Raw genomic sequence first — 22003 nt, 5'->3', positions numbered from 1 at the left:
TATATATATATAGTAGTTAAAGCATACAAATAAGTTTCAATTATATTTAGTAGTAACTATGTTGTCAATACCACCCGCTATTATTGATTATTTACTTATTTCTCTGTGGCCCAAACTGGGAAATATGAGTTGTTCTACTAAATTACAAAATGTGCCCTGAAAATTCAAGAAACAGAACCCATTCCATTTCCCCTAGAACAAGAATCACCATGAAAGTTTACTCTACCTCTCACCTTTGCCATACGCCCTAGTGGTTGATTGGACCAGGATGAGAAGCCTTGAGAAACATATGTATACCTGCCTCTAGCTCATTAGAGAACTGGTCGTCTCACTTCTCTAAGTACCACTGTTCTCACTGTTCAATAGCGATAGGGGTTTGATGAGAACCCTAGTGAGATGAGGAGCAGGCAGGTGGAACCCACACACAGCAGAGTGCCCGGGAATTTGACAGTACGTGTGCTCACTGTTACCCTGGGAATAACTACTGTCACCTCAAAACATCTTGGTGCATTCGGAAGACACAGTTCAGCTTTTACTCCAACTCAGAAGAGATATTTCTCAGCCAAAGATGCTCAAAAATCCATCCTACCCACCACACCGCACGGCAGGGCCTGCAGCCACCTGGCCAAAGGTCTCCACCCAGCATCAGGGGCTAGAAGCACAGAGCTGAAGCTCCCATTCTAGGCCTAACGAGACCCAGATCCAAAAGATCCCTCTGAGCGGGCACTTAAGCAAGGAGGAAGACGCACAACTAAAGGGCCAGAAGCAAGAATTAGACCAAGACAGTATAGCAGCAAGGTCCGGAAAACAAACTCTTATCACCCCTCGGAGGGAGGATATTAACACCCATCACACCCAGGCTGTCCTGAGGCTCAAACCGGAAGATTTGTGTGTGTAGAGCTCTATAGATGTTAAAACACTACACAAACACTAGATAAAATTAATCTCTTTAGGGTTGCGGAATTCACCATCTGCTGCCTAGTGCCAGCTCCCCAGATGGCATCAAAAGGATGTCAGTCACACAAACCTGCCTGAATAAACCTCATGGTGTCAAATGATCTGCAGCTTGGGGAGCCCAGGTGAGAAGCTGGACCTGCAGACCCCCACCAGCCTAAGGTCCGCATAGATCAGGAAAGTCCCTGTTTCCAGGAATAATTCATTGATCCTTGGGTTTGCAAATCATGCTAGACTCTCTCCAAGATTAGGGCTGGGAGGAAATATTTCAGGGTCTCTCTGGAACAGAACTTTTTCTTTCTTTCTTTTTTTTTTTTTCTTTTTGTCCTTGCCCATGGCATGTGGAACTTCCCAGTGCAGGGATCAAATCCTCCCCTGGGCAGGTGTGGTGACAATGCCAGATCCTTAACCCACTGTGCCACAAGGGAACTCCCAGATTTTTTAAATATTTCTCAAAATTAAAATGTTTTTAGGAGTTCCCGTCATGGCTCAGCAGAAACAAATCTGACTAGCATCCATGAGGAAGCAGGTTCGATCCCTGGACTTGCTTGGTGGGTTAAGGATCTGTAATTGCCATGAGGTGCGGTGTAAGTCAAAGATTCGGCTTGGATCCCGAGTTGCTGTGGCTGTGGTGTAGGCCTGCAGCCTCAGCTCTTTTGACCCCTAAACTGGGAACCTCCACATGCTATGGGTGCAGCCCTAAAAAGACAAAAGACAAAAAAAAAAAGTTTTATAATTATACAAACAATACAGATTCAGTTGAAACACACATTTAATCTTTACAACCTTGTGACTCGACAACAACAAAAAAAAACCTAGCCTGGAAACTTCCATATGCTGCAGGTTCGGCCCTGAAAAGCCAAAATAAATAAATAAATAAATAAAAATAAAAATAAAAGGAATGCTTTAATAAGTGAATACGTAAGCTAAATATTTCTTGCCAAGATGTCCCTAAACCCAAATTTTCTCACCTTCATTAGATACTCTTCCATCTAAACCTGAAAGAAGGAGTTCCCATAGTGGCTCAGTGATTAATGAATCCAACTAGGAACCGTGAGGTTCCGGGTTCGATCCCTGGGCTCGCTCAGTGGGTTAAGGATCTGGCGTTGCCTTGAGCTGTGGTGTAGGTTGCAGATGCGGATCGGATCTGGCGTTGCTGTGGCTATGCCATGGGCTGGCAGCTTTAGCTCCAATTCGATCCCTAGCCTGGGAACCTCCATAGGCCGCGGGTTCAGCCCTCAAAAAACAAAAGACAAAAAAAAAAAAAGAACAGAGAGTTCCAGCCTGGCAACTTCCATATACCGTGGAATCAGCCCTAAAGAGACAAAAAAAATAAAATGAAATAGCAGGGAGTTCCTTGGTGGTCTAATGGTTAGGACTCGGCACATTCACTGTTGCAACCCCGGGTTCAGGTCCCAGTCTGGGAATTGAGATCTTCACATCAAGTTGCTGAAAGCTGTGGCAAAATACAAATATATAAAATTGTGTGTATATATATATATACACATATAAATATAGAGATATATTTTTTATCCTCCCATGGAACTAGATATATCCAAGCTAAAGAACTATATTTACTCTGTGACTGTGAGCTTGTCGTTAAAATGCTTTTATGTAAAATGATATTGATAACAGATGCTCAGGATTTTACCTTTTTAATACTCAATTGGCAATTTCTTAAATATTATAACCTTATATAACTTCCCATGGAAGTAAACGAAATTCATGGTTAGTTCTTTTTTTTTTTTTTTGGCTTTTTAGGGCCACACCATCGGCATATGGAGGTTCCCAGGCAAGGGGTCGAATCGGAGCTGTAACCACTGGCCTACACCAGAGCCACAGCAACGCAGGATCCGAGCCACATCTGTCACCTACACCACAGCTCATGGAAACACCAGATCTTTAACCCACTGAGCAAGGCCAGGGGTCGAACCTGACACCCCATGGTTCCCAGTCGGATTCATTAACCACTGAGCCACAGTGGAAACTCCCATGGTAAGTTCTAAGTCTAGGATTCTGTGCTGAGCCTCATCTAGCCCTAGGAAAACCAAAGTCCTCTTGTGGAGCTTGAGTTAAGGATCCGGCATTGTCACTGCAGTGTCTTGGGTTGCTGCTGTGCAACAGGCTTGATCCCTGGACTGGGAACTTCTGCATGCCACAGGCACGGCCAAAACAGAAACAAAAAAAACAGTTTTTCTCTCCACTGACCGATGGGCAGAGGCATCATTGGGCCTTCCTCCTAAAGGACTCAGCTGCAGCCCCCAGAAAGTTTTCAAAACAAGCAAAGGAGCCTAACTTAGCAAGGAATGCTTCATTCCAAGAAGCTCATGGAAGGAGAGAGACATAGGGGAAAGCTCCTCCACACGTTGGAAGGAGAATTCAGGGCAGTTCAGGTTTGGTGATTAAGTCTCCCACCCCTTTCCCTTAGGAGTTTCGTGCCTACTGTGGAAGTATGTCTCCTTTCAATTATGTCCGTCTCTGCCTTATAAATTTTAACAGTCTGGGAGTTCCCGTTGTGGCGCAGCAGAAACAAATCCAACTAGGAACCATGAGGTTGTGGGTTCGATCCCTGGCCTTGCTCAGTGTGTTAAGGATCTGGCGTTGCTGTGAGCTCTGGTGTAGGCCATCAGCTACAGCTCCAATTGGACCTCTAACCTGGGCACCTCCTTATGCCATGGGTATGGCCCCCCTTCCAAAAAAAGTTTCAATGGTCTGGTTTTAGTTACATACATGTTTATAATTGCTGTATCTTCTTGCTATAGCGAGGCTTTATTAATGCATCATGTCCTTTGTCTCTTGCAGTTTTTTTTTTAATTGAAAGTCTGTTTTGTCTAATACAAGTATACCTCCCCTGCTCTCTTTTAGTTAATATTTGCATGGAATATCTTTTTTCCTCCTTTCACTTTTATTCCCTTTCAACCTATTTGCATCTTCAAATCTAAGGTGAGTTTCCTAGAGACAGCATAGATTTGAACCACCTTTTTTTTTTTTTTTTTTTTTTTTGCTTTTTGGGGCCATGCCTGAGGCATATGGAGGGTCCCAGGTTAGGGGTCCAATAGGAGCTACAGCTGCTGGCCTATACCACAGCCACAGCAACATCAGATCTGAGCTGCGTCTGCAACCTGCACCACAGCTCACGACAACGCCAGATCCTTAACCCACTGAACAAGGCCAGGGATCCAACCTGCAACCTCATGGTTCCTAGTCAGATTTGTTTCTGTTGCACCATGACGGGAACTCCAGGATCACCATTTTTTTTAATCGATTCTGCCATCTCTGTCTTTTGGTTACAGAATTTAACCCACTTTCATTTAAAGTAATTCTGATGAGTTCCCTTGTGGTACAGCGGGTTAAGGATCTGGCTCAGGTCACTGCTGTGACACAGGTTTGATCCCTGGCCTGGGAACTTCCACATGCCGTGGGTGCACCAAAAAGTAAATAAATGAATAAATAAATGAATGAATAAATAAAATGATTAGTGGTAAGGAGGGACTTCTATCATTTTGCTTTCTTTTCTATATGTCTTGTAGATTTTCATTTTTCAACTCATACATCACTGCCTGCTTTCGTGCTTAGTTGACAGTTTTTTTGCTGTGAAACATTTAAACTATTTCCTCGTTTCCTTTTATGTATGTTCTATGGTTATTTTATTTGTCTTTACAAGGAGATGATGTAACACATTGAAGTTATAACACTGTATTTTAATTTACAGCAGCTGAACTTCAATATCATACAAAATCTCGCTTCCTATATATCTCTGCCCTAGCCCTTTCTGTAGCAGATGTCGTAAAATTACATCTTTATACATTGAGTGTCCAAAAACACACTACTAATATTTTTAACCCATTAGTCTCTTGAATTATGTAGAAAAAAGTGCACTCGTAGGGTTTGAGTAATTTGCTCACATGTACGTCTCTCCCTGCCATTTCCCTGACTCCATCCTCTCTCCCACTCCACTCTGTAATTCAATGAACTTGTCTTTGTTTTCTTTACATCTGTTTCACGGTTTTCCACAATACATGGCACAATGATTCTTCAGCAAAAGTGCCCCAAAATGTCTTCCTAATGAGTGAGTGAAATGGAATTTAAGTAAGCTTTTCAAAACTCTCAAGAATACAATGGAGTTCCCATTGCGACAAAGCAGAAATGAATCCAACTAGGAACCATGAGGTTGCAGGTTTGATCCCTGACCTCACCCAGTGGGTGAAGGATCCAGCATTGCCGTGAACTGTGGTGTAGGTCGCAGACCCGCCTCTGATCTGATGTTGCTGTGACTGTGGTGTAGGCTGGCGGCTACAGCTCCAATTGACCGCTAGCCTGGGAACCTCCATATGCTGCCAGCGCATACCTAAAAAGCAAAAAAAAAGAAAAAAGAAAAAAAAGAATACAATGTAATAATAGCTAGCATGAATCAAGCAGTTACCATAAGCCAGGTAGTCTTTTAAGGGCTGCAGTGTTCTTCCATTTAATGTTTATAAGAACAACATGTGAGAACTTTACTATCATTATCTGTACTATCTATATTCAGTTAAAGAAACTGAGACTCTGGAGTTCCCGTCGTGGCGCAGTGGTTAACGAATCCGATTAGGAACCATGAGGTTGCGGGTTCGGTCCCTGCCCTTGCTCAGTGGGTTAACGATCCGGCATTGCCATGTGGTGTAGGTCGCAGATACAGCTTGGGTCCTGTGTTGCTGTGGCTGTGGCGTAGGCCGATGGCTACAGCTCCGATTGGACCCCTAGCCTGGGAACCTCCACATGCCGCGGGAGCGGCCCAAGAAATGGCAAAAAGACAAAAAAAAAGAAAGAAAAAGAAACTGAGGCTCTGATATATGAATAATTTTCCAAGGCCCACGTAAATTCAGGAGGGCAAGATTTGGAGTAAACACATCTATAAACATTTTTGAAGTTATCTCTATAGCCTGACAGATAACTTTGTGCCAATTTTTATTTCTATCAGTGGCGAATCAAAAGGTCCACTTCTTAAAGTTCCCATCGTGGTGCGGCGGAAACAAACTCACCTGGGAACCATGAGGTTGCACGTTCGATCGCTGGTCTTGCTCAATGGGTTAAGGATCAAGCGTTAGACCTCTAGCCTGCGAAACCTCCACATGTCGTAGGTGCAATAAAAAAAATAAAAGGTCCACTTCTTTCTTCTTTTTTTATTGTACTATAGTTGACATACAATATTATATTAGTTTTAGGTGCACAAATAGTGATTCAACATTTTTACACACTGCAGGTGGTTACCACACGATAAGTCTAGTTATCATCTGCTACCTTACAAAGTTAATACATGATTGACTCTATCCCCCATGCTGTACATTATAGCCTCATGATTTACCTTTCTTATAACTGGACGTCTGCACTTCTTAACCCCTTCCCCCTTTTCGTTCCCCCAAACCCCCACCCGGCAACCCAAAGAAGTCCTAAGGAAGTCCATCTCTTGAACCCCTACCCAAGGATTATATTTGGCCACAAACAATAGAAAAAAATCGTTCTAGCAGCCTAAATAGGTCCAGTGGGTTATCTGCCACAAAACAAAAATTCCAAGGGTAAGAGTTCCTGTCATGGCTCAGCAGTTAACAAATCTGACTAGCATCCATTGGGACGCAGGTTTGATGCCTGGCCTTGCTCAGTGGGTTAAGGATCTGGCATTGCCGTGAGCTGTGGTGTAGGTTGCAGACTTGGCTCGGATCTGACATTGCTGTGGCTGTGGTGAAGACCAGCAGCTACAGCTCTGATTCAGCCCCTAGCCTGGGAACCTCCATATGCCGCAGGTGCAGCCCTAAAAAAAAAGGAAAAAAATATTCCATGGTAGACAACACAGGACTGATGTGAGTCTCAATTATGTCAAGAGGGTACTTGACTTCTCTGATGCTCCTGCGTCACCACCCTCTGTATGTAGTGGTTTTTCAGCCTCATGATCACGGAATGGCTACCGTCTCTCCAGTCTTCATATCTGTATCCTAAGGAGAAAGAAGAAAAAAGAAGGAACAAAGAGCAATTAGACTTCTGCTCACCAGCACTTTTTACATGGCCGTCACTAGATACAAAGGAGGCAGAGAATTTGAATATTTTGCTAGTGATATTAAAAGAAACAAGGGGTGGGGTGGGAGAGGGGATGGGATTGAAACAGAAACCAAATCCACTACTAGAAACTATGATTTATCATGTTTTGGTCAACTTGAAATTTTTTTAAAGGCAAACTTAGAATTCCCCTTGTGGTGCCATGGAAACAAATCCGACTAGTATCCATGAGGATGCAGGTTCCATTCCTGGCCTCGCTCAGTGGGTTAAAGGACCTGGTGTTGCCATGAGTTGGTGTAGGTCACAGACGCAGCTTCCATCCCATGTTGCTATGGCTGTGGGCCAGCAGATATAGCTCCGATTCGACCCCTAGCCTAGGAACTTCCATATGCCACAGGTGTGGCCCTAAAAAGCAAAAAAATTTAAAAATTAAATTATGTGCATTCATTTGATTATCTACATTTCTTTGATTATTATTGAAGTTTAACAATGATACCTTCTTGGAATTTTCATGCTAGCTGTACAAAACCTAGAAAATAATTTAAAAACAATGGTAATTTTTTTATTGCCATCTTTTTAGGGCGGCACCCAAGGCATATGGAAGGTCCCAGGCGAGGGGTCCAGTCAGAACTGCAGCTGCCAGACCACGCCACAGCCACAGCAGGATCTGAGCCGCATCTGCGACCTACACCACAACAGGATCTGAGCCGCATCTGCGACCTACACAACAGCTCTCAGCAACCCCAGATCCTTAACCCACTGAGCGAGGCCAGGGATCAAACCCGAGTCCTCATGGATGCCAGTCGGGTTCACTAACCACTGAGACACAACGGGAACTCCAACACTGACTTCCTTATCATTGTTGGGCTTACTCTCTGCTTCCTAGTGCCTCTCCCCAGAGAGCATGGCCTCAAAGCAAAGACTCAAAAGGCCCTCCTCCACGTGCCTTTGTGTCTAATGGCTTGTGGGCTTGGGAGGAAAGGAGAGGGCCCATATGACAACAGGCTCTGCGGAGGCCACCACAGTGTAAGATGTATTCTGATATGGCAAAATGGCCCTGTTTCTAGGAATCACCAATTGGTCTTCTAGATTTTAAAGTCGATGCCTTAATGACTGGCAAGAGGCAAATGGTACCTTTGAGGGACCGCCCGGGTCCTTTTCCTTTTTGGGGGTGGGAGAGCCAGCATCCATTGCTGGGCCAGGGATCAAACCCAAGCCACAGCAGTAACCAGTGACAACACTGGAACCTTAACCTGCTGAGCCATCAGGGCACTCCCCAAGGTTCTTTTCCTTCGTATGGTTGGTGGGTACACAAGCATGTTCACTCTGAAAGATTATTAAGCTGTGAGCTTACAACCTGGGGATGCATATGGGTATATGAGACTTATTCTTCAAAAAGTTTATTTGATGAAAAAATTTTAGGAGTTCCTGTCGTGGTGCAGCAGAAACGGATACAACTAGCAACCATGAGGTTGCAGGTTCGATCCCTGGCCTTGCTCAGTGGGTTAAGGATCCAGCGTTGCTGTGAGCTGTGGTGTAGGTCGAAGACGAGGCTCAGATCTGGCACGGCTGTGGCTGTGGCGTGGGCTGGCGGCTACAGCTCCCGTTAGACTCCTAACCTGGGAAGCTCCATATGCCGTGGGTGTGGCCCTAAAAAGACAAAAAAAGACAATAAATAAATAAATAAATAAAAATGAAAAATAAATGTAAGTGGGTCTCCCGTATTTTTACTTACTAAATCTGGCAGCCCTACCTGAGAAGAGATATCATGCCTCTCCCACCCTATTTGAGATTTTCTGCCCTAATCTATAGAGAGCGCAGCAGAAAGAGTACAGTAGTGAGTGGTAGGGGATGTTATAATCAGATTTGCATTATAAGCAAGAGTATAAAAGGTCTCATCTGGAGTTCCAGTGGTGGAACAGTGGATAACGAATCTGACTGGGAACACTGAGGTTGCAGGTTTGATCCCTGTCCTTGCTCAGTGGGTTAAGGATCTAGCGTTGCTGTGAACTGTGGTGTGGGTCGCAGCTGTGGCTCGGATCCCATGTTGCTGTGGCTCTGGCGGAGGTGAGTGGCTACAGCTCCAATTGGACCCCTAGCCTGGGAACCTCCATATGCCACAGGAGCAGCCCTAGAAAAGATAAAAAATTTAAAAATAATAAATAATAAAAATAACATAAAATGTCTCATCTGCACACAAGCCAGAACTGATGTCATCAGCGTCCTGTTTTCCCACAGATGATACACGGAGACCTCACTGGAACCTTTGGTTCCCGTTTGGAATAAGCACCTGAAGCTGGGAGCCCAGACCTTGCCGGCCACATGTATCCCTGAGGAGTGTCGTGTTGTGATTTACAATATGAAATGTTAATTTGACCTCCATCCTGATTCTGGCCTAGAGGTCCTGAAACCTTTGGAATTTCCTAAGTGATCAAGAAAAAAGATGGGGGGGTGTCTTTGGTTTTGTTAATGAAGTGAGAACCAGCCCTGTGATGTGAGGGAGGAAAATTCCAATCCCACCAACCCAGACCCTCCTGGGAAAACAGAGGTGGGAAGTTGAATCAATTACACTAATCAACGATTTCATCAATCATGCCTGTGTCATGAAGCCTCTGTAAAAACCCGGAAAAGGACAGGGTTTGGAGAGCTTCTGGGCTGGTGAATATGGGGAGCCCCAGGGGACAGTGCAGGGCTCAAAAAGGCCAAGGAAGCTCTGTGCCTTTCCCCCTACTGTGCCCCTGGCCTCCCTCCCTCCCTCCAAGCTGGCTCTTCCTGAATTATGCTCTTTTATAATAAGCTTATCATCTGCAAAGTAAAACATTTCTTTGCATTCTATGAGCCACTCTGGCAAATTAACTGAGCCCAATGAGGAATCTTTGGCATCCCCAATCTATGGCCACTCAGTCAGAAGTGCAGGTGACAATCTGGACTCCGTAACTGGCACCTGAACTGGGAGACTCGAGGGACAGTCTTGTAGGACACAGGCTTTCACATTGGGACCTCAAACTGTCTCCTGGCATCTGTGGGTCAAAGTTTAGCTGAGTTGCAGGACACGCAGCTGGTGGTCTATGAATTTCTTGGTGCTCTGAGAACCATCCCCAACCACGCACATTGGAACCGCCACTCGAATCATTTTAGGAACATGGTTCTGAGTATCAAAGGCAGGGGAATAAAGGGAGCAGGCAGTTGTGACCCTGCCATTTCTTTTTTTCCTACTGAATCTCAATCATCATCATCTTTTCTTCTTCATGATGTTTATTGGATTAACCAAGAACTGCATGGTAGGAAAATTCACAAGATTTTCCTCTGGTCTTCAGTCTCACTCAGGAGTTCCCTAGAAAGAATGGGAAAACATGTATGCTGGGACCTGAGACTTGAAGCTCCAAACCCAGGGGGTCTAAAGAGGAAATCCACAGAACAAGAGACATTATTTTGAAAAGATCCTTCCGAGTCTCAGTCACTTTGTACAAAGAACTCAAAAACACAGAATGGGAAAGTATAAAGATTTATTCTCCTCTCCTCCTTGTTAGCATTCTGTGTTTCCATCTCTGAGAACCTGGGGTTAGGACTGGGCTCCACGTCTCCCACCACCCAGCTCTCAGCGGTAGAACAGGAGCACAGCAGCCTCAGTTATCTCCCGGCTGGAGCTGTAAGCAATGTGTCTTCCATATCCGTTCCAGTCAAAGGCGGAGAAATCCCCACACTGCAAAGGATTGCCCTCTGGGAAGAATCCTCCTCCACCAATGCAGTTCTGGGAGCAGAGAGAAGAGACATAGAGAGGGGTGTGCTGGGGACACCACTGAGACTTAATGGGACAATTGCAGGTATCTGTGGTTGTGGTCCTAATTGGCTTTGCCCCAACCCCAGGTAAACCTTCACCCTCCAGTGGACGCTGAGGTCATGCTCTTTCCTGAAATCCTTTCTACCTTCTTTATAGTTCTTCTCCGACCCCTCAGCCCCTCTTTGGCTCAATCAGTCCCCCAGCTGCTCTTCTTCAAGGCTCTGTCCACACCTCACTCTCCCGATTATGGCTCCTCACCTCCCATGACATACCAGCATGATCATATGGGGTCAGTCTCCTCCTCAGTCTCTGCTTGAAAACCCATATCCAACGCCACCTGGAGATCTCCACCTAGATGGCTCTAGATCTAAAATGTCACTGAGCAAAACCCAATGAATTCTCTCTCTTGCTGCCCCTGAACTTAGTCCTCATCTTGTCACCCATACTAATGGATAGCACAGTGTTGGGGGTATAGTGGTGAGCATAGCTGCCTTCCACCCTCATGGATAGAACTAAGTCACCCAAAACAAAAACCTGAAGTCTCTTCAGTCTCCCTCACTTTCCATGCCCCATATTCGTTAGCGCCTCAAGAACTGTAGACTCCATTGCCTGTGTATCCATCCTTGCTCATCCAACCTTATCAAGAAGATGCTGGCTCGGAGTTCCCATCATGGCTCAGCGGAAACAAGTCTGACTAGCATCCATGAGGACGCAGGTACGATCCCTGGCCTCACTCAGTGGCTTAGGGATCTGGTGTTGCTGCAAGCTGTGGTATAGGTCACAGATATGGCTTGGATCCAGCATTGCTGTGGCTGTGGTGTAGGGCAACAGATGCAGCTCCGATTCGACCCTTAGCCTGGGAACCTCCATATGCCATGGGTGTGGCCCGAAAAAAAAAAAATGATGCTCGCTCAGATCCTCAGTATTTAACACCTGCACCTTGGCACCGGCCTTGTGCTCTCCTGAATCTCTCTGCCCTGAAGCCATGTCCTACACACACGGCTGTGCATCATCTTAGCAAAACCAAAGCTGATTAGGACACTCCTCTGCTCAAAATCCTTTCATCAGCATCATCATCTACCACTAAAATTCTATGTCCCGCACACCATGGAAAAGTATCTGCTTTCCCTGCTTCTTGCAGGTTATTTCCAGTATCAACTCCCACTTCTGCCCAACATGCACATCTTGCTCCAAAACTGCACAACAGCTCACTGCATCCTCAACACACCATGCTCTCTTAAACTGATTTTGAACATGTTAGTCACTCATGCTAGAAAGGCACCATTCTAACCCATGCTATTGTTGAAATCTGCACAACTTGTAAGATTCAATACAAATGTCACCTTCCTGGAGAATCAACAATGTGCCATTGGTAGAGGTGGAAGCTCCTGTATTGTGCTCCTAGGGCCCTTGTTTATGTTGCCATCACAGGTGATACCACGAGGTTGACATCATGCACTTGCCTCTCTGACACACTCAGTCTGAGCTCCTTAAGATGACTCTGTCCCCTTTGCATCTCTGATACCTAGCACTTTGTAGGTGCCCTGTGTATCTAAGATCAGGGAATTGGTGCACTCAGGGGTACATGCAAAGGGGCGTTAATGAGGAGATCCCATCGTGGCTCAGCGGAAATGAATCTGACCAACATCCAGGAGGACGAAGGTTCAACCCCTGGCCTCACTCAGTGGATTAAGGATCCTGCATTATCGTGAGCTTCGGTGTAGGCCGTAGACGTGGCTCAGATCTGGCATTGCTGTGGCTGTGGCGTAGGCCAGCAGCTACAGCTCCAATTCAACCCCTAGCCTGGGAACCTCCATAAGCCATGGGTGCCACTCTAAAAAAAAAAAAAAAAAAAGAATGTTGGAAAACACTTTCATGACCTCAACATGTAGAAATACTTTGTAAACCCAGCATTCAAGTACTAATCGTATGTAAGGATATAGATATTAGACCTCACTGGCAATAATCATATCCAGTGGTCAAAAGGTGAAAACTTTCAGTTATCAAATAAGTCCTGGGGATGAAATGGTGACTATAAGTAAGAATACTGTATTGTCTGTGATAAAGGTTACTAAGAGAGTAGATCATTAGTCTACAGCCACACCACCCTGAACGCGCCCGATGTTGTCTGATCTCGGAAGCTAAGCAGGGTCAGGCCTGGTTAGTATGTGTGGATGGGAGAGTAGATCTTTAAAGTTCTTATCAGGAGTTCCCGTCGTGGCGCAGTGGTTAACGAATCTGACTAGGAACCATGAGGTTGCGGGTTCGGTCCCTGCCCTTGCTCAGTGGGTTGACCATCCGGCGTTGCCGTGAGCTGTGGTGTAGGTTGCAGACGCGGCTCGGATCCTGCGTTGCTGTGGCTCTGGCGTAGGCGGATGGCTACAGCTCTGATTCGACCCCTAGCCTGGGAACCTCCATATGCCGCGGGAGCGGCCCAAGAAATGCAGAAGGACAAAAATAAATAAATAAATAAAGTTCTTATCAGAAGAAAACATTATTTGTAGCAATGTGTGGTGGTGGATGGTGACTAGCTATATTATGGTGATCATGTCACGATTTATAAATACATAGAATCATTATGTTATACCCCGGAACTCACACGCTGATATATGTCAATCATATCTCAGTTTTTAAAAGAATGATACCAATTGAAAAATTATGTCTACAAAGCACCATCGAAAGAGTAAAAAGACGTAGTTCCCATCGTGGCTCAGTGGCTAACGAGTCCGACTAGGAACCATGAAGTTTCGGGTTCGATCTCTGGCCTTGCTCAGTAGGTTAAGGATCCGGTGTTGCGGTGAGCTGTGCTGTAGGTCGCAGATGCAGCTCGGGTCCCACGTTGCTGTGGCTCTGGCATAGGCTGGCGGCTGCAGCTCCAATTGGACCCCTAGCCTGGGAACCTCCACATGCCACGGGAGCGACCCAAGAAATGGCAAAAAGACCAAAAAAAAAAAAAAGTGAAAAAGCAAGCCACAGAGAAACACATCAACACACCCCTTGTAGGTGAACACACACACACAAATGCACAAATCATGGCTCTTCCCCAAACTTACGACCTCAGTGTTGCAGCCGGTAACTCTCATCCCAGCACACAGGGCGTTGGCTGCTCTCTCGTTATTAAACACCCTGAACTGGACAAATCCTGCCACAAATTCCCCTGGAAAAGAAGAGGCAGAGAAAAGGCCAAGTATGCAAAGAAGGAACTAGAACCAGCTTCCCTTTGACCAGCTCAGGATGCCCTAAGCCAACAGGGCAGGGAGCCCAGCACCTCTGTGGACAGTGGCTGCTACATCCTGGCCCTGAGCTTACATGGAAGAGAAATTCTCCTCTTCGGGGGCAAGAAGACCAAGGTTGGAGCTCACAAGAGGTCACTTGTCTGCCTAAGGCTTTCGGAGAACTTAGACTCCACTGAAAGATCAGCAAGAACAGTGCCCGAGGTCCAGCAGGAATAAACAATGATGGGATGGGCCATCTGCTCCTGCTGGCACACTTTGCATCCAGTTACCATAGGCTTATGTTGCCACCTACCATTACCTGCTTTCACTGAAATACTAAATGTGCAAGCAATGGCTCTTATCCTCAACTGAAGATTTAAGTTCTGTGGCTTTATTTTCCTGAAAAAATATGCCTTTTAAAAGTGAATAACAAAAGTGAGTTTTCCTCACCACTTTCAAAAGTTCTCACTTGTCAATTAGCCTAATTTTGCTTAACTATTACAGGAGGTCATACAGGGTATTGGTTAAGAAGCCTGAGTTTAGAGCCTATAAAATGGAGAAGGTAGGAATTCTAACGTCATAGTTTTCTCATGATAATTAAATGTTACTAAATCATGACAAGTTCCTCTATAAGAGTTCCAACGTAGAGCAGCGGAAACAAATCCAACTAGGAACCATGAGGTTTTGGATTCAATCCATGGCCTTGTTCAGTGGGTTAAGGATCCGGTGCTGCCGTGGCTGTGGCGTAGGCCGGCAGCTACAGCTCCCATTCAACCCTAGCCTGGGAACCTCCATATGCCGCCAGTACAGCCCTTACCTAAAGAGCAAAAAAAAAAAAAGTTCCTCTGTAAGAGCTTGGCACCTTGAACATGCTCGATAAGTGCTAGCAAGTATTAATTGTTGGTATTTACACTAGCTCCAAGAGTGCGGGAAAGGACTGATGACTGGGCTTGGGAAGCAGACACTCACTTTGTCCATAGGGTGAGTAATAAGACGCAGTTTTCTGAGCATCGCCATAGTCATAGACAACAGGAATGGCTGGGCCATTGTCAGTCCAACATTTCCCTATTCCGTATTTCACTGGGTATTTCTGCAAGAACCCAAAACAGAGGCTGTGTGAGGCCAGTAGAGAGGCTGCCACATGGGGAAGTCGGGGGTTTAGCACCCTCAGTTCTCTTGTTATGTAGAAATCGGCCTGGATAACAGGGATTCCCTTCCCTCCACAGCCAGGTCCCTCAACAGCCTCCAGCCCCTTGTCCTCCTCCCTCGCTGCCCCCATTCCTTCTCCCACAGGGCTCTCCCCCTGCCTGGCCCATTATCCCTCTGAAAGAGGCAGCCCAGGTATCACAGTGACCCACAGGTAGGAGAAAGCCAAACACAGGCACCTGCTAGTGAAAAGGGACCCAGAGCAGATGGACTCCTTACCCCAAGACCTGGCTCTCCATTCACCAAAGGAAGAACCCCCCACCCACAGCCAGTGGCCCCATATACCTGGTAGAGTCCAAACAGATTATGTCCCAGGCTCTGGAAGAATCCAGTATTGGTGCGGTACCTCAGCAAGGAGCTGTTCCTCCACTGCTGCAGGGGAGACCGGTTGGGCACATGCCAGATGCCCAGGTCCCGGGCTTGGATGTCATAGTAGCCAGGGTTCTAGAGAGTGACATGCAATGAGCCTGACCAGCCCATGAAGCCCAACCAGCAGCAGACCCCACACTCAGCCCTCTGCTGAGTTGAGAGGTCTGGGCTCCAGGCGCACAGGTGGCCAGCAGCACTCAGACACCCCCTTCCACTAGGCGGCAGTGCGCCACCACCCAGCAGACTGCCTGGGAGGAGGTTGTGATTCAAGACATGGAATGCTGGAGCTCCCATCGTGGCTCAGTGGTTAATGAATCTGAGGTTGCAGGTTCGATCCCTGGCCTCGCTCAGTGGGTTAAGGATCTGGCATTGCCTCGAGCTGTGCTGTAGGTTGCAGATGCGGCTCAGATCCCGCACTGCTGTGGCTGTGGCATAGGCTGGTGGCTACAGCTCTGATTAGACCCCTAGCCTGAGAACCTCTCTATGCGGGTGCGGCCCTACAAAAGACAAAAGACAAAAGACAAAAAAAAAAAAAAAAAAAGACATGGAATCCTCTCTTTCTCCCTCCCCAGCCCTACCGCCACACCCCCGCCTGCCACCCTCCCTTCCACACCCTGGGGTCCAGCCACACTCAGCAACTACCCTTTCCTAGCTGGGTGGTCAGGGCCACCAACCTTGTAGTCATCGCTGGTGGCCGCCTCTGCAGACCCAAAGGTGTTGTAATTGGCCCAGTTGCCATCTCCCTCGGGGTAGTCGGCCCTGCTGCCCTGCTGACTAGACCAGCGGTCACCCAACGTGCATTTCCCAGCCATGTGATTCTCGTGCACACTGGCCACCAGGGTCCAGCCTCCGCCCCCAGACGTCATGTCACAGAAGGTCTGGTAGACGACACCATTCTCAGTGCGGAGGAAATACAGGCCATCTGCAGAGGGAACCAGCCCACAGGCCCCTGTCTGAGACCACAGGGTTCTTCTCAAGACCCCCACCCAGAAAGACCCTCAGAATCAAGAATGTATTCAGGAGTTCCAATCGTGGCACAGCAGAAATGAATCTGACTAGGAACCATGAAGTTAAGGATTTGGCATTGCCATGAGCTGTGGTATAGGTCACAGACTACAACTACAACTCAGATCTGGCATTGCTGTGGCTGTGGTGTAGGCTGGCAGCTACAGCTCCAATTCGACCCCTAGCCTGGGAACCTCCATATGCCACAGGTGTGGCCCGAAAAAGCCAAAAATAGAAAAAAAAGAAAAGAAAGAAAGGCCCTAAAAAGCTAAAAAGAAAGAAAAAAGAGAAAGAAAAGAAAAAGAAAGAAAGAGAAAGAAAGAAAAAGAATGGATTCAGAAGGCTCCACACAATCCATTTGCTGGAGGACAATTCGCTTCACATCATCTATGAGCAGGGACATGCCTGCCTTTGCTCCCTGCTATCTTTTCAAAGCCTTTATAGAGCAAACATCCTAGAAGACAGAGATGGTATCTCCCTCTGAACAGCGCCTCCTTCTCTGGCCAGGAGAGGCCAGAAATCAGCACCCAACCACATCAGGATGTGGCCTCTACAAGTCAGAGTAAACGGCAGGCACGGTCGCTGCCTGTTAGATAACATTCAGGTTCCCTAAGCCCAGAGATCCTCTCCTGGACCCATGTGCAAAAAGGAAAAAAATAAATAAAATGAAAATGAAAATAAAAAGGCTTGCCCAATCTTTTCCAGCCCCATCTGTCAGCCTGCTTGGCAAACCCACTGCATCTTCAGATGTCTCCTGGCCCTACTCACATCACCCTGTTGGGACTGGGATCGGGGAGACAGCACAGGGAAAAGCTGATACTCTACTGCTGTGGCTGTGAATAACACATTCTCTGTCTCCACCTCAGGAGGCTCGTCTTTTCTGCCAGCATCTATGAAACTGCGGCAGGCTAACACTTTAGCTGAAAAAGAGGGAAATAGCTTAGACTCATCACAGCTCTGCCCACCAGCCTAAGAGTCACCAGGATCACTGCATTCTCCCTGTGTTCAGAAAATCATGTCTGCTGTGCCAGAGGCAGGGGGGCCCCAAAAGCCTCAGTATTCCCACTGGACAGCTCCTTGGCTGGAAGCTGGACTCAGAGCAGACACGCAATTCGGGCACATTCCTCTTGATCTCCATGACTGGAATCTCCTCTAGATTAAAAAAATAAATAAAAAAATTTTTTAAAAAGCCAAAAGGAGAGGATGCTGGACTAGTTTATTACTCACCACCTGCTCTATGGCAACTTTCTTTGATTTCCTTGCAACTCCGAGGCAGGAAAGACAGAAAAGGGGCACACGATTCGTTCTCCGGGAACCATTCCACAGACTGGGTCGCTGCTAGAGGATGTGAAGATAATTCTCATTAAGAGTCTGATGCCACCGAACCACCCTTCCTGGTCATGGGCTCCCAGCCTCTGCCCACTTCATTTGCTCATCACTGTGCTGTGAGGCCCCAGAGGTCAGGGTCCTCTCTGCTAAGACCAGCTGGCACACATCTAGTACAGATGCAACACTCAAATTCTTCTGCTCAACTAAAACGAAAACTGGGGAGTTCCCGTACTGGCACAGTGGAAACGAGTCTGACTAGGAACCATGAGGTTGCGGGTTCCATCCTTGGCCTTGCTCAGTGAGTTAAGGATCCAGCATTGCCCTGAGCTGTGGCGTAGGTCACTGACGCGGCTCGGATCTAGCATTGCTGTGGCTGTGGTGTAGGCCGGCAGCTGTAGCTCTGATTAGACCCCTAGCCTGGGAACCTCCATATGCCGCAGGTGAGGCCCTAAAAAGCAAAATAAATAAATAAGAGAACACGGAAAATTGTAACAAATTCTGAGGGGCTAGGAGAGAATTTTAAAAACAAAAACAAAAATAAAATTAAAAAACGAAAACTGTGGACTTCCCTTGTTGCACAGCGGGTTAAGGATCCAGCAATATCACTACTGCTGCACATGTTCAACCCCTGGCCCAGGAACCTCCACATGAGGAGGATGATGCCAAAAAAAAAAGTCACTGTGCCTATTCTGAGGGGTGGAATTGTGAGAATGGGGATCAGACAAGGTTGTTCCCTGGACACAGCCCTCACCACCCAGCCCCCTCTAGGATCTCTAGGCCAGAGCCATAGGAGTAGGAGTATCTAGAAGGGTACAGGCTTTTTTTTTTTTTTTTTTGGTATTTCTGCCTTCTCTAGGGCCACTCCCGTAGCATATGGAGGTTCACAGGCTAGGGGTCAAATCGGAGCTGTAGCCGCAAGCCTATGCCAGAGCCAAGGGAACGAGGGATCCCAGCCGCGTCTACAACCTACACCACAGCTCCCGGCAACACCAGATCCTTAACCCACTGAGCAAGGCCAGCGATCGAACCTGCAACCTCATGGTTCCTAGTCGGATTCGTTAACAACTGCGCCACAACGGGAAGTCCGGGAACAGTCTTTTTTAGAAAAAAATAAAATATAGTTAATTAATAATATTGTGTTAGTCTCAAGTGTATAGCCAAGTAATTTGGAGATATAGATATTCTTTTTCAGATTCTTTTTCCATTATAAGCTTTTAGAGGATTTTGAGTATAGTTCCCTGTGCTACACAGTAGGTCCCTGTTGTTTGACTATTTTATATACAGCAGCATGTGCATATTAATTCCAAACTCCTAATTTCTCTCTCTCCTCCCCTAGCTCACCCAGAAGGGGGCAGTCTTTACCATGCCGCCCCTGAGCCTCCTCTGTCATACAGCCCTGACCACCAGCTCCTTCAGGGAATCCCCAGGCCAAGGCCATAGGAGAAGGAGTAGCAACAACGGAACAGACTTTACCATGGCTCCCCTGAGCCTGCCAGCCAACCTAACGCACAGAGTGGAGCCCCAGGGTGTGGCTTAACTAACACCCTACCTTCTTCAGACCAGACCCACGGAGAAGCCAGCAATCAGCACCCAGGACACATCAGGTCGGCTGCAAAGTTGGCCTCTGTGCATCTCCATGACTTCCCCTCTGTGTTAGGACTTCAGCCTGCAGCCCAGCTCTAGTCCCTCTGCTCCTCTGCACACCTCAGGGCAGCTGAAGAAACTGCTGCTCCTCAGAGACTTACCTGCACTCTGCCCTCTGGTGGCCACAGAGAGGAACAGCAGGAGGCAGAATCGGGCCCCAAAAATCCTCTAAGGGGAAAAAGAGATGCCTAAGGTTACTGGCTGGACCATCCTTTCTTTTCCTCCCATCCTTTCTTACTGAACTTTCTGAGTAAGTGTTAGGGGTTACATGGGGACTCATTGTTAAAATGGCTCTTTATGCTGACCCATGAGACTGACCACCTTGCTCAGGGGACATCCTGTTTTCGCCACTGGTGCCTCCTTTTCCAAGACTACGAGACTCTTTCCCCCCTTTCACTGTGGGACACCACACACCTCCAGCTTTCTCAAGATTATGAGACCAGGAGTTCCCGTCGTGGCGCAGTGGTAACGAACTCGACTAGGAACCATGAGGTTGCGGGTTCGGTCCCTGCCCTTGCTCAGTGGGTTGACGATCTGGTGTTGCCGGAAGCTGTGGTATAGGTTGCAGACGCAGCTCGGATCCCATGTTGCTGTGGCTCTGGCATAGGCCGGAGGCTACAGCTCCGATTTGATCCCTAGCCTGGGAACCTCCATATGCCGAGGGAGCAGCCCAAGAAATACCAAGAAAACCAAAAAAAAACAAAAAAGGATTATGAGACCACCCTACCGTGAGACACCTCTGACTTCCCATGACTGTGTGACCACCAGAGTCCAGCTGCAGGCGAAAGATAAACTAAACTCCCCCCGCTTCTGGGAATCCAATTTCCCATCTTGAGAGATTAAGAAGGCCCCAAGAGAAGGGGGGCGGGCGGGGCGCTGGCTCTTCTCAAGGGTCAGTCACCCTCTCCTTTTCCCTCTAATAAATTTTCTTCTCTTTGCCTGAACACACTCTTTTTCTCCGCACTCACCTTACACTAAGAAAACCTCAAATGGAAAGGTTATGGGCTTCTAGCCGTTGGGGAACCTCCTCGAATAGCCCCCACCCCTATCCAGCCCTACAAATACTTCACTGGTCATGGGCTCCTTTCTCCTTAAATCCCTCCCCATCCCTGAGACCAAGACCAGACCTGAGCTGGCATCTTGCCTCCCCACACGCAGACCGTCCCTCAGACTCAGAAACGCCTTCCTCACAGCACAGAGAGCTCCCTCTTTTCCTTCCTCACAGATGCCAGGAGCTGAGAACTCCCTGCCAGGTGGAGGCTCAGGCCTACTGTCTGCAGTAGAGTCCCGATGGGGGGCAAGTGTTGAGCTTTTATGCGGAGAGCAAGCATGCAGGCCCTGCCCGGCCCTGCCCACTGCAGGCTGCAGGCCCTGCCCTCCGGGCCTCCTCCCCTTGAAGGTCCCAGGGCATCAGCCTCTGGCAACAAGAAGAAATGTGTGACTGGCTGGAGAACCAGGGAGCAGTGCTTTTGGTCACACAAGTGACAGCCACCCCCTGAGGAGGGGGAACCCTGTTCAGGACACACATAGCGAGCGTGATGTAACAACATGTCGGGATGGATGGGTGCTTACAGTTCTTCCCTGAAGCTTGTCCTGCTCCCAAGTCAGATGCCCAGTGCCTCACAGACCTCTGCCAAGACAGCCTCCTTCAAGTCTCTCCTGAAACTTCTCCACGTGCCTTCCCTGACACTGTCACTCCCAGACAAAGCTGGTGCTGTACACTGTCCAAACCCAAATTATGACATGTCTCACCCTGTCGTTTCATTCCTTTATCTACATTTTGGTTAGAAATGATTGAATAGGGGAGTTCCCCTTGCGACACAGCAGAAACGAATCCGACTAGGAACCATGAGGTTGCGGGTTCAATCCTTGGCCTTGCCCAGTGGGTTAAGGATCCCGCATTGCTGTGGCTGTGGTGTAGGCAGGCGGCTACAGATCTCATGCGACCCCTAGCTTGGGAACCTCCATATGCCGTTGGAGCAGCCCAAGAAAATGGCAGAGACGAAAGAAAGAAAGAAAGAAAAGAAAGAAAGGAAGGAAGAAATGATTGAATAGGGAATTCCTGTTTTGACTCAGGGGGATAAGAACCATGCATTGTCTCTGTAGGGATGGGGGTTCCATCTCTAGCCTCGCTCAGTGGGTTAAGAGTAGGGCATTACCATAAGCTGTGGCATAGGCCCCAGATGCAGCTCCAACTTGACCCCTAGCCCGGAAATTTCCAATGACACTGATGCAGCCATAAATGGGAAAAAAATAATAATAATTGAACACTTACACAACACTGCAAAAATAAATATATTACAAACACACACATATAGCTTTGACCAAGTTTCCCTTATTGATAGTATTTTACCCCATGTATTATGCATGCCATTTCTCTATATGCATACACAAACACACGCAAATGTTTTTTTCTGAACAAATTGAGGGTTACATATATGAAGGCCCTTTCCCTTAGAGGACTGTGTATTTG

At 47.2% G+C, this 22003-nt stretch overlaps 1 protein-coding gene across 1 annotated transcript; it reads right to left on the bottom strand.

Annotated features, from left to right (window-relative positions):
* Positions 1-10573: 10573 nt before the first annotated feature.
* LOC100736733 (intelectin-2-like) lies at positions 10574-20671 on the bottom strand. Its single transcript, NM_001315796.1, is given in 8 exon segments — positions 10574-10732; positions 13816-13919; positions 14947-15067; positions 15469-15627; positions 16227-16474; positions 17785-17895; positions 19632-19698; positions 20658-20671. Coding segments are annotated over 8 exon segments (975 nt in total). The 5' UTR covers positions 20670-20671; the 3' UTR covers positions 10574-10579.
* Positions 20672-22003: the final 1332 nt, after the last annotated feature.

Source organism: Sus scrofa, chromosome 4, assembly GCF_054392235.1.
Source record: "Sus scrofa isolate SSC_HxYL_T2T_F1_AM1 chromosome 4, Sscrofa_HxYL_maternal_Yorkshire_Landrace_v2.0, whole genome shotgun sequence".
Lineage (NCBI taxonomy): Eukaryota > Metazoa > Chordata > Mammalia > Artiodactyla > Suidae > Sus > Sus scrofa.
The sequence above is the reverse complement of the archived record's forward strand: the minus strand, read 5'-3'. Positions and strand labels throughout refer to the sequence as shown.